The 12886-nt window shown below is 57.7% G+C and overlaps 1 protein-coding gene across 3 annotated transcripts in view; it reads right to left on the bottom strand.

Moving 5' to 3' along the window:
- Positions 1-563: 563 nt before the first annotated feature.
- Positions 564-12886, bottom strand: part of CXXC5 (CXXC finger protein 5) — a 34253-nt gene continuing 21930 nt past the window's right edge. For all 3 annotated transcript variants that reach the window (XM_067731924.1, XM_067731925.1, XM_067731926.1), the window contains exons 2-3: positions 3161-4239; positions 564-1615 (exon numbers count right to left, since the gene is read on the bottom strand). In XM_067731924.1, the coding sequence (XP_067588025.1) occupies positions 1571-1615; positions 3161-4078 (963 nt within the window). In that variant the 5' untranslated portion in view covers positions 4079-4239 and the 3' untranslated portion in view covers positions 564-1570. The remainder of the gene's footprint in view (positions 1616-3160; positions 4240-12886) is intronic.

The raw sequence follows: 12886 nt of genomic DNA, 5'->3' as shown, positions 1-12886 counted from the left end.
GGTGGTGTGTGTGTGTGGATGCCAAGAGCCAAAGCCAGGGACACGTCCAGGCCTGAAGGGGGGTACGTGGGGATGACTGTGTGTGTGCGTGTGCCAGGCGTAGCCAAGTCCCCAAGAACTTGGGCTAAAACTGATCCCTGGGGATTCACCTTACTGGATCCCTGCAAGGAAGAACAAATAAGAACCTGAACAGGCAGCTCAGTGCCCACCCCCTGCCAGTACTGCTGGCTACTTTGCACTGATCGGACCTGATGCATTGAGGTGAACAGAGAAGGTGGCCCCAGGTAAGTGAAGGTCCCTGGAGGTCCAGATCCTGAGGTAGGGTGTACCATCAGGCAGGTGAGGTGCTCCAGTACCGGCCACTTCCAGATGAAGAGCATTTCCATCCCGTCAGCCAGGGCTGCCCCCCTTCTGGATCCAGACGGCCTCACTTCCCAAGAGATCCCCCCTCTAAATGTCCCTGGGCCATCCGTCCTCCTTCCTAAGGTAGTCCCAGACACCCCCTGCCCAGCAACAGCCCCCAAGCCAGGCCCCAAAACCGGACAGCAAGAAGCCAGTGGTGCTTCGTGACACAAACATGCATTCGTTTTATTCACAAAACAGCCTGGTTTCCTAAAACAATACAAACAGCATGTTCATCAGCAGGAAGCTGGCCATGGGCAAGGGGGCCCAGGCCACCGGGGGCCCCTGGGCACCCACCCCCACCGGCAGGGCCCACGCAAAGAAGCCCTTTCTTCTGTTGCCATCAGTGAGGCCAGAAAAAAAGGGCTCATTTTCTCTAAGGGAAGTAGCCAGGATCAGAAATATCGAGACATGAGCTTCCCAGATCTCAATGGATAAACGAACAGAACTTTTGTTTTTGCAAAATCATCACTGTTAGGGTTGGGGGGGGTCCCATTCTGGGGACCGTGGGTACAGCGAGGCTGGCCTGGGCCCGGGGGGTGGGTGGGCTGCTCCCTCCCGCTCTGTGAGCTCCTTGCGGCAGCTCCGCACGCGTGGATGGATACAGAGGGGCTTCGACACGGCGCCATCAACATTCTCTTTATAAACGTGAGTGGATTCTCCAGGCAAACTATGCACTATTTCATGGTCGGAAAGAATCAAAGGAAGTTTAAATGAGGGTGGAGTTAAACTGTGCTAAATTACAGTAGTGCTTATTAGTAACTAGATTTCAAAAGGTTACAGAAAATTTACATTCTCTACACAAAAACTGCATCTCCTGCACAGACAACATCGACATCGACACAGGAAGGAAACTGATTGTCCATTCTTTGCCCAGGAAGTCTCGGTACTTTACAGATTCGTCTTTACCTCTTTTTGTTGTTGTTGTTGTTGTTCTTCCGAAAAAGCAGTTAATTTTTTTTCTTTTCTTTTTCTTTTTATACTAGGGACGTGGAGATGTTAAAACGACAACAAAAAATATATATATAAAAACAGGAATGAAATCTGTGAGAGAATATTTTTGGTTCTAAAGACGGGTGCATCCGTTTGTCTTCGCCCGAATCCCTTGCCGGAGACCACACGAGCAGTGACATTGCACGGAGAGGGCAGCTTTGGGTTCCCGCCGCCGTCACTGAAACCACCGGAAGGCGGCTCCCGTCGGAAGCATCACCTTCTGGCGGGGGCGGGAGACAAAAACAAGGAGAGAGTTCAGTCAGGGTCCGGCGGGGCCTGGTGCAAAGACGTTCCCCTGTGGATGGCCTCATGGCGGAGGAATGGGCATGGAGTAAAAGCAGCCACCCCTTGGAGTTCCTGCCATCCTGGCCAGGCCAGAGAAGCCTGACCCACTGGACCACCGGAGAGCCTGGAGCACCGTGAGGCCTCCTGAGCCGCTGTGCCCAGGAACCCTCCTTCCAGACAGCAAGCCCCCTTTCCCTGGTCCAAAGGCTACAAGCGGCAGGTGGCCATGATGCATCTGGGAGCTGTGTTCACGTTTCTGTCGAATGAGTGTGTATGCGTGTGCACTGGATGCATACAAGGATGTGTGCCTTGAGCTATGCTACAGTGTGTAATGTGTTTGGAGCTGTGCTGAGAAGGATGGATGCTTGCTGTGTTTATTAAAAGGCTGCATCTATAATAAGACTGTGTACAGGGCAGGGTGTGTGTGTGTGTGTGTGTGTGTATCTGTCTGTCTCTACATGAGAGGAGAGCGGGTGCTTTTGTGTGCATACAGGTGTGTTTTCTGGGCAGGAGAATAGATATGAGGTTTGGGGCTAGGGTGAGTTGGGGGGGATAGCCATGGCTGGGATGCCATTATTGTTTTCCAACCATTCTGGACATTTGCGTCAAGCCCACTCGTGGAGGGGCGGGGACAGGGCAGGGACAGCAGGCTGAAAAGATGCTTTTGTACCCAGGCCTGGCACCACAGCTAGGCTCTCATGGCTGGGGGCATGGGGACAGGCCCTGCCATGAGGGTGGAGAGAAAGCAGCATGGGAACCCTTCTGCTTTCTCAAAGCCAATCCCATAGTGGACAGGCTTTACCCACATCCCAGGCTCAAGCCACCCTGTAACCCCAAGCCCATAGGAACCCTGGCCATCAACTATGCAGCCAGACTGAACTTGGGGCCGCCGGGCACCCCAAATAGGTCAGCTAGGTACCTAGCGCTAGGGTCTTCCAGGCCTCAGAGCACAGCAGTCAGCACTGGAGCTGCTGTATCCTTGGGTGGCCTTGGGGGAAAGGCTGGGCTCTGAAGGGGCAAATGAAGGACTTATCCCTCAAAGCCAGAGGGTCTACAGGACAGAACCCCTCACATGGAGCAGGGGAGGGTCCCAGAATCTTAGGTCACAGACTGGAAGCTTTACGACATGTCTGAAAGTCAGAGACTTAAGACCTGTGTGGGAATCTCAATACCTGACCCAGAACTCCAGGAGGGGTTCAGAATCCCGGGGCCTGGCGGGATTCTGCTAGGTCCCTGACTGGAATTACATGCTTGCCTAGGTTGCAGACTACAACCTAAGGGCATCTTGGGATGTGGCTCTGACTCTTGGGGCAGTGAACTGCCGTCTCGGAGCCTGGCCTAGGACCCCAGAGCCCATGGACAGGCCGGGCATCCCCCAGACACTTGCCCAGGCAGGAAAGGTGGGGATGGGGGGCGGGGGTGGGTTTGGACTGCCAGACAGACCCAAGAGCCCACACACCTCCCTCTAAGGCGCCGTTACCTCCAGAGCAGCGGAAGGCTTCTTTTTGAGTTCCTCACATTTTCTGAATTTGCAAATCTGATGGCCAGTCTTTCGGTTCCTACAACTGCTGCACTGCTCGCAGTTGATGCGCCGCCGGCAGGGCGCACACATGCCGCAGCGTTTCCGCTTCTTCTTGCCCGAGCTGATGGCGGAGGCCAGCTCTCCCTGCATGGGGTACTCGGCCAGGCCGGCCATGTGCAGCGCGCTCTCAGCCAGGAACACGCCCGCCGGGGTCATGATGAAGAGGCCCGGGTTGATGGGAAAGGCGCCCAGGTAGGGGAAGTCGGACTGGCCATTGAGGGCTTCGGCGCCCGCCACGGCCTCCATGTCGGGCAGGCCAGCGCCCGCCTCGCTCATCAGCGGTAGGTGCTCCTGCACCACGCGCTTCAGCATCTCCGTGGATTGCGCGAACTGCTGCAGCGTCAGCTGTCCCTCGGCTGCCAGCTCCGTGGCCCGCTCTGCCTTGCTCAGCAGGCTGGCCACAGCACCACTTTTGTGCTTTGAGGTAGGGTTGCTTTTGTCCACAGCCATGGCCGCCGCCAGGTCGTGCCCATTGGCCAACAGGGAGGCAGCGGCTGCGGCCGCGGCAGCCTTTTCGGCAGACTCCCCGCCCATCATGCTGCCACCACCACTGCCACCGCTGCCCCCAAAGGAAGAGTAGTGGGAGAGAGGGCGGGAGCGGCGCAGGCTCTTGTTGAGGGGTTCACTGATGATGCCGCTCTTGTTCCGGCGCTCAGGGGGTGGTGCGTCATCCGCCACCGAGGCTGGCGCAGCAGCCGCCGCCGCTGCACTCTTGTCTGCCACTCCCGCCTTTGGGCCGCTGCCACTGCTGCCATTGGCGTTGCTGCTGCTGCTGCTACCGCCGGTGTCCTGGGGGCCGCTGCCGAGGCTCGACATGGTGGGGCCGAGGCCCAGACCCCACTGGTGGGGGAACCTGCCAACTGCGGGGAGTCCACAGATGAGCACCGGAGTCCTGCTGCCCACGACAGAGATGCCTGGTGGGCTCTGCTGCTCAGCGCAGGCACATGGTCAGGCGTCCACGTGCAAGTGTCTTCACTCTGTCGGCACAAGAGGATACAGGGTCAGGGCCTCCTCCACCACCAGCTGTATCGCCACTGTAACCACCACAGCCGGGCTAGGCATTCATTAAGTGCCAGCCACAGTTAGGAATTTCTAATTTGTACTACCTCAGTTAAGACTCACGAGAAACCCACAAGTAGTGGCTAGTAATATCATGTTTCACAGGTGAGGAAGACGAGGTTTGGGAGAAGAACTGACTAGCCCATGGATAGATACACAGCCACCAAGTGGCACGGTGGAGGCTCAGCTGGGTCCCCCTCTGCCCTGCCAGGGTCTGGGAAGACCCGATGGAGGCAGGCAGTCCTTCCTGTGCTGGGGGTAGGAGGGAGTGGGAGAACTTTATTAACCTCAGAGGTTACCCTCTGCTTCCTCATCTTTCACTGACCCAACTATGGAGAAGAGGGGTGGGCACAATCTCTGAACAGCTTGGAGACGCAGACCAAAAGGTATGGGAAGCCGCCCATGGACGCTCATTAGAGATTCCTAATACACATTAATTATCTCAAGGCCCTGGCAAGTTCTGCAGGTAAAGAAAACTGACTTTGTTTAACAGAGTTTGCCAAAGAGAGCGCAGAACCCTTATTTCAAGGAGCATGTACCCTCCTGCTAGAGGGCAGGCAGCAGTGTACCAGAGGACAAGCCTTCTCCCACAAGAGCAGGGGGGTGGGGGGTGGGGGGCTTGTGCACACATCAACACACACTTCCCCCTCTCTCTCTAACCTTGGGACCCTTGTCTCTACTCAGGCCTCACTGCTATGTGCCAGCCTGGCTCCCAGATGGGTCTGGATGGAGGTCCCAGTGAGAGCAGAGAGGACTGTGGGCCCGAGGGACCTCTGGCTGCTGCCAAGCTGGGACAGAGAGTAGGTGTGACCCTCTAGGGAATGGAGCCTGTTCTTCAGCCACGTCCACGTGTCTGAGGTGCCCCTTCCCAGGACAGAGCCTGTTCTGCTCAGGCCCCAAGACTAAGGCATGTGAGCAGCCAGGCTCCTTGGCCAGGAGCTCTAGAAGGAACTGTTCCAGATGGAGCCGAGTGGTAGTTTCCTCATCAGCCCTGGCTCTCTAGCGTCTGCCTGCCACGGCCCAGCAACCCCCAGGAGAGGGGTGGAGGACGGGGCCCAGCCCCGAGCAGCTGGCTACTCAAGGGGGAGGCGCACATCTGGCTGGGCCTGTCCGGCCCTGGGCTTAGGGGCGGCACACACTGCATCTTTGTCCCCAGGCAACCCCACCATCCCCCAGTCACAGGACTCAGCCTGGCCCGGGAGGTCATCTAGTCCAACACTGTACACTTACAGAAGGGGAAATTGAGGCCCCGAGCAGGCAGGGCCCCTGGCCCAGGACTGCTAAGGAGTGGCCACGAGGAGGAGTGAGTGCAGGCGAGGGAAAAGCTCTGTCTCCAGGGTGAGGTGAACGGCAGGCATCAGCAGCCAGCCAGCCACTCCTGCCTCTCCCCAGCAGGCACGGGCCCACCTAAGCTCCTTCCTAGTGAAGGCGGATGGGTGGTGAGGAAGAGCTGGGCCAGCTGGCAGATTCCACCAGGACAAACCCAGGAGGGTCAGGCAGGGTGTCCAGGCTGGGCTGGGGGTGTCACAGAGGTCAGATCGTAGTAAGAAGAAGGGGGTCACACATGCCCTAGGATTGCTGTGCTCCCTTCTACCTCCTAAGGCCCAAGCCCAGGTTGGCTGTTGGGCCCCTGTCCTCAGAGATCAGTACTCCTCCAGGCATCAGTGACCCTGGCTAGGTGTTGGGGACAAGGGCCAGTGAGATCAGGGCCAGAGACTGTCATGCCAAGTCACCTAGCCCTTGCCCATCGAGCTCAGCTGCTCTGCCCTGGACCATAGCCCCAGGAGCCCCAGACACAGGCTGAGGGGAGAAGACAGAAGAAGGCAGACGCCCGCGGGCTGGAGATGTGGGGAGGGAAAGCAGCCTGCGCCCTAGCCCCTCTGTGTGTCCCCCGCCTCTGCGGCCTGCTGGCTGGTGGCAGAAATCGATAGCTGCATTAACGCTGCTCTTGCTCTACTCCCTCCCTCCTCCCAGCTCCAGGATCTGGCTTTGCGTGTGGGGCGGGCAGGTCAATTAGAAGTCAGCTCCCTCTGACACAGACTGCTTTCAGGGCTGGCACTCTGGCTAAGTCTCTCTGCTTCTGTCTCCATCCCGAGTCTCTCTTGGTGGGGACCTAATCTCATGTTCTGTTCATCTCTGGCCTCCTCTTTGAATCTCTCTGATCTTTCATTTTTCTGTCCTTCCTCAGGGACAATTCCCCCAAGCCCCCCCCCAGGTCCTGGGACATGCTGACTTCGGGCCCAGAGGATGTGATATGTCATTGAACAGGTGCTGCAGGCAGAACACTGGTTTGTCAGCCTCAGAAAGTGAAGGTGGGGGGTACACGAGGGGGCTGGCACACAGGGCAACTCAAACCCCAGAGTGGACAGATACCAACGTCTAGTCCCCAAAGCCTGGTCCCCAACCAAGCCTGTTCCAGATCTGTCGCTGTACCCGGCTCATCTCCTTCAGACCCTGGGAAAAGCTGATGCCCTGGTCCCAGTGGACCACTGACCACAGGGCTCACGTGCCCTACTCATGGAAGGGGAGGACATAAGAGAAGACCTTCTCCCAGGCCCCGGCCTCTACTGCAGGGCACACAGCAACCCCCTCCCAGGCCAGGAAGGGCCTGGCAGTGCCCAGGCGGCAGGGGAAGAGCTGGGGCTGCGTTGAAGCGGAGCGGGCATGAGCGGGAGGGAAAGCTGGCGGGCAGGCGGGCGGCGGCGGGCGCATCCATCATCGGCCCTGCCAGGAACGCATCCAGCCCCCAAAAAGAAATACTGCGCCTGAGGAGGGACAACAAAGGGCTCCGTTTCATCAGTAATGCGGAGCCAGCGCCCCGCCGCCCCGCCAGCCGCGGTCAGCCCACAAAGGACCCCTTTGTCCATGCAGGAGCCGGGCCGGCCGGGAGCTGGGACCAGGGGCTGACGGGCGGGGACAGAGCCCAGGGGGCGGGGGTGAGGGGGGGAACCCAGGCATAGAGCGCTGGGGGGCAGAGGGGGACATGGGGCCAGAAGAATAGAGACAGGTGGTGGGGACAGAGGATCACGAGACAAGAGAACTCGAGGGGTGGGTCAGACAAAGGGACTGAGAGAGGACAGGGCAAAGGGTCAAGGTTAGAGGACAGAGCATCATAGGGAACACAGACTGAGGCAACTGGGCTCAGAGACGCAGGGTGCCTGGCCCAGGTCAGAGACTAGAGGATCTAAGAGACATGGAAACAGAGCCCTGAGGAGACAGTCCCAGATGCAAGGACCTGGGGACCAAGAGAAGGCAGGTGGACATGCCTACAGGAGAGGCAGGCAGAGGCAGAGGTCAGGGGAGGCCAGATGAGACCCAGCTTGTCTCGAGCCCCAGCCCACTTTGGCCCAAAACCTGGGAGGAGAAAGGAAGGAGGGCTGGGGGTCAGTGGGTTCCTGGTCTCAGGGCCAGGCTGTGGGCCCCACCTCCTATGGGCTGGAGCTCACTTGGCTGAGCTGGGAAGTGAGGGACAGTCAAAGCTGGGCCCCCTCTCCTGACAGTGGAGCCACCTCTGCTTCTACCCCCAGGCCCTGGCCAGCCCCAAAAGACACGGGACACCGTCCCTCCCTAACCAGCTCTCACCAAGCGACTCTCAGGCTCCCTTAACTAACCGACCCTATCCGTTAGCATTTATTGAGCACCTACTGTGTCCCAGGCCCCACACTCTCATGCTTTACATGTCTTCTCTCCCTCCTTGACTCCTCCCCAGTACTCAGGGAAAAAGGAACTATTAACCAATTTCAGAGATGAGGAAACTGAGGCTCAGGGAGGTTCAAGCTGTCAGGCCAAGGTCAAACAGCCGGTGCCCAGTAGGGCTAGAACTTGAACCCAGAGCCCAAGTGTTAGTCACCCTGCTCTGTGACTGCCTTTGTTCTGCCAGGGAAAGGTGACCCAGCTACCCCGAGGCTGCCCCCACCCCCCCAGAGTTGTTACCATGCCTGTCACCTTTACATGGTCGGGTGGATAAGCTGTTACAGACCCCAGGGGAGTGTTCCCACCTGGGGGGCTTGGAGATACTCAAGCAGGAACCCGGAATGCTGGGCCAGTGACATCATAATGCAAGCTGGCAATGAGGTCACCAGAGGTGGTGGCAGAGCTCTCACTCCACCCTCAGTGCCAGGGGAGCCAGGATTCATCCCCAGCAGGGCTCTGTCCTGAGCCCTTCAGGCCACACAGCAATGGGGGAGGGGGGCAGGACAGGCGGGCACTATGGGGTGGGATGGTGCTGTCTGCACGGAGACATGTACACAGGTGGCCACAGTGAGATGTTCTAGATGTTCAGTTGCACACAGCCTGCACTACCTACCCGATAGCGGCCCCATGCCCTGTGGTCCTGGGGAGACAGTGCAGGATACAGACCGGAACTGCTCTGGAGGGGTACACAGGAGCTGGGCTGATGGTCACATGAACTGATGTGAAAAGAGAGAGCAGGAAGGGGACTGAGTGGGGCAAGGGGACCTTTCTGGAGGAAAGGGCTGCTTAGCCTGTGAGTTAAGGATAAGGAGAGGTTACCAAAGTAGACACGAACCTGAAAGTGTTCCTAAGAAATGGGGAAGTGGGTGCGAGGTGTGGCTATGAGGTTGGCAGGGTCCCAACAGGGTGGGGCTTGAGGTCAAGGACAGGATTTTTTTTTTTTTTCTTTTGCGGTACGCGGGCCTCTCACTGTTGTGGCCTCTCCCGTTGCGGAGCACAGGCTCCGGATGTGCAGGCTCAGCGGCCATGACTTACGGGCCCAGCTGCTCCGCGGCATGTGGGATCTTCCCAGACCGGGGCACAAACCCGTGTCCCCTGCATCGGCAGGCGGACTCTCAACCACTGCGCCACCAGGGAAGCCCAAGGGCAGGATTTTTTTTAACAGATTTGCTGAGGTACAGTTTTTACTTACTATAAAATGCACCCATTTCTAAGTGTACAATTCAATGTTTTTTAGTAAATTTACACAGTTGTGCAACTATCACCAATACCAAGGGCAGAGTTTGCACAAGGCACCATCCCTCCCCTACTCCGCTGCTGGCTGGAATAGCCTCCCAGCCGTCCTGCCTGCTGAAGGAAGGCTTCCTGGAAGAGGTGGCATTTCATCAGGGCCTTCAGGACCCCAGGCACTGGCCCAGCAGAGCCTGCCGTCATCTAGGTAGGCCCAGGTTGCAGACTCACACACCCTGGCTCATCGCACCCTTCCCCACACTTCCATGCCCACTCCTGACATCCCTGCTACACCCCTTCACGCCCCCTCCAGCCACCTTGATGGGCTGGTGTCCTTGGTCTCCAATGGAGGCAAGATGGACAGACTGACTGATGGTGGGCAGGCCAGTGGTGGCAGGGAGGGCAGACCACAGGCTACGGTGGTTGAACTGAGCTGAGCAATTGGGTGTGTGTGTGTGGGGTTTCCATCTCTGATTTCCATGATTCAGCCTGGGGAGTTTCCAGAGGGAAAAAAAAGCCCTACTCAGGCCCAGGGAGACACACATGGGGACACTGGTCTTGGAGGCCAGGAGAAATGCAGGCCCCGCTGGAGAGCACAGGGCACGTATCCAGCTATGGATGGACACACACATACAAGGACACATTGACCACTGTTAGCACCCAGCAGATGGCCTGGGGTGGGACACGCCCTCAATACCACTAGGCCCTCCCTAAGACTAACACCCCAAGACCAACTGCCAAGGACAGAATGGGGGTGAGGGCTGCAATCCTATTTCCCTGACTCCATACCCCCTGGCCTTTTATGCCCCTATTCTCAAGGCAGGCTCAACCCCCTTGCCTGAGAACTGAAACATGCTGCTGAGAAAACCCAGGAGTATAGGGGGCTCTGTTCGCCCTTACAGAGCTCCCAAAAGGAGCTGGATGAGGGGATCAACCCATTTCATGGAGAAAAAACACTGAGGTCCCGGGCAGGAGGTATTCCCTGACGTGGGGCTCTGGGGAACGAGACAAGGGTCCTGGGACACCACTGATAAAGACAAGGCCTGCCTCAACAGGTACCTCCTTTGGGCCAGGTTCCTTCTCTGGAAGAGTCAAAGGACCTGGAGGGCCCTCCTTGCTGTGTGACCGTGGCATATGGCCTCTGAGCCAGTTTCCCCATCTGTAACATGGCATCATGAGGATAAGAGCTTTGTGTATGGAGACCTTCCTATGTGCCAGACAATGGACATGGCTTGTCTCATCGACTCCTCATACCCACCTGCTGAAGGAAGTACTATGATTGCCCCATTTAGAACAGGCAGTTTGATAAGCAATTATGATCTGGAGAAAATGATGGCCTCCCTGTTTGGGAGCTCCTGGATCTTAGACTAAGGTTTCCTAAAGTGGAGATGTCTGAGCTGACACTAGCCTGGGATCAGAGTCCACACACTTACTTAGGACCTCCCTCCCAGTGGGCCTCACCACAGGACAAGCCAGGGAAAGCCAGCTCAGAGACATGTGGGCCAAGGAATTGGTGGGGACAGGGCACATATCCACAGGACTGGCCAGGGGACTGAGTCTGCAGGCCCAGGTTTGTGGCTCCATCCTGTCCCTTCCTGTTGACTTTGACACGCTGCCCCACACTGAGCCTCAGTTTCCATCTGTAAAATGGAGAAGAATGGTTCTTGCTCCTCACCCCAAACTGCAGGAGCCATGAGCCCAGAAGGGCCCATGTGGAAGGAGGTGGAGAGATACAGAAAAAAGTCTCCGGAGAGTGAACACCCCCCTGCCCCCATCCCAGAGGCCAGAACTGGCTCTTGATGTGATTTTCAGATGGGGAAACTGAGGCCTGGAGAGAAGGGTTTTGAGCAGGCCAGAGGGTTGGGACCAAGCCGCAGATGATGTGAGGGTTACTGGGGTGAGCATTCAGACCCCTCCCTTTCCTATCTTCCCAGAGGACACGATAACAGCAGACCCTAATAATGAGCACTCACTCTCTGCCAGGTATTGTGCTAAGCATTTCACGTGCATTTTCTCACTGAATTCTCTCTGAAACTTGCTAACTAGTATTAGCCCCATTTACAGATGAGGCTCACCTGCCTAAGGTCACAACAAGGTCAATAAACGGCAGAGCCAGGATTTGAAACCAAGACTCCAGGCCTGGCTCTCCAACACCGGCCAAAGGCTCTGAGGCACGTTTTGGCTGGAGGGTGAGGTCCAGTTCAGCTCTCAGCCTAGGGGAACCCTCTAGGTTTCTCAAGGGTCCTGGCGGGGTGGTTCTCAGGCTCCGGGCAAAACACGTCGGGATGCTGTTGCAGAGAAGTCTGCAGCTGTACCCTAGGGCCCAGGAAGACAGGGGAAGGGGCTGCGGGTGGGCCGGACGGGCCAGGCTGGGCCAGAGCTCCGGGCATTCCGGCGGCCTCCGCAGGAAGCAGAATGGGACGGAAACCGGCTCCTGCTCCTCCCCCAGAATCCTGCGGGCAGCCCAGCCGGCCTGCACAGAGGCCCTCTTTGTGCCGGCCCCAACCCGCCACCCGCGGCTGGCCCAGGGTTTTGAGTTTCCTGGGGGGTGGGGGCCCCCACCACTGCTAAACCTCCAGCTACCTCCCCCTCTCAGGGGCGGTCACAGCAGTCTGCAGCTGGAGGAGGAAGTCAGTGACGGCCAGGGCTACCCCAGAGACCCCGGGGGGCCTTTAGTCTGTCCACATCTCATTCCCCCAACACTTACACACCCTAATTGGGGGCTGGAGATGGGCAGAGGGACCCAGAGACAGAGCCTGAGAGACTCCCCTGAGCCCGCTCTCCCAGCCAGTGCCACCAAGCCCATCCTGACCCACCCAGAACCCTTCCATTCCACTCCATCTCAGTGCTCTTGTGCCCAAGATGGTGGACCTCCATGGAGGCCGGCCAGGTGGGTAGGGTGGCCCTTCTGTCAACCACCATTTCCTACTTTCCAGGGGCTCCCTGGACACAAAGGGTGCGTCAGAGGGGAAGCCTCAAGCTCACTTCAGCATCTCAGGGGACAAAAGCTCCTTGGGTGTTGTAACTGCTCAAGGAACACTGGGCCCCAAGGAGCACACTTGGATTGGAGTGTGTATGGTGAAAGCAGCCCTAGGGACAAGTATATCTGTGTGTGTCCACCTGGGAGGTGTGTCAGAAACCTGTGCACGCTACATGCACAAGAGTGTGTGCGTGTGTGTGCAGTCTCAGCTGTCACTCTGTGGGTTTCAGCGCTGATGTACACATCAGTGTACATCAGTGCTGATGTACACATCGGGCTTAGATACCAGTGGAGGTGGAGGTCTTTGTGTGACTCCCCTGTGTGTACGAGTGGAATGTGGCTATCTGCATCTGTGGACGTACGCGTATGACCGAGGGTGCTTGTGTCCAAGTAGAGTGGTTTACGTGGTGGCTGGATGTTTGTGGGTTCTTCTGGCCTGTGAGCGTGTTCGCGCGCGTGTAGGCGTGCATGCGCTCATTGTGAGTTGTCTCAGGGCCTCTGAAGGGTTCTAGGATGTGAGTCTGGGGCCCACCTGGCGTGGGGATGGTGCAGACAGGAACTGACGCCAGGTGCTGGGGCCCCTGTGGAAACAGGAAGTTGCCCACAGGTACGCCTGGGCTGTGGTGGAGGCTGGGCTCTGCCCAGGTTCAGTTTGTCCCCCT

The sequence above is a fragment of the Pseudorca crassidens genome, chromosome 3 (assembly GCF_039906515.1).
Source record: "Pseudorca crassidens isolate mPseCra1 chromosome 3, mPseCra1.hap1, whole genome shotgun sequence".
In the NCBI taxonomy this organism is placed as follows: Eukaryota; Metazoa; Chordata; class Mammalia; order Artiodactyla; family Delphinidae; genus Pseudorca; species Pseudorca crassidens.
This window is presented reverse-complemented; position numbering and strand designations above follow the sequence as displayed.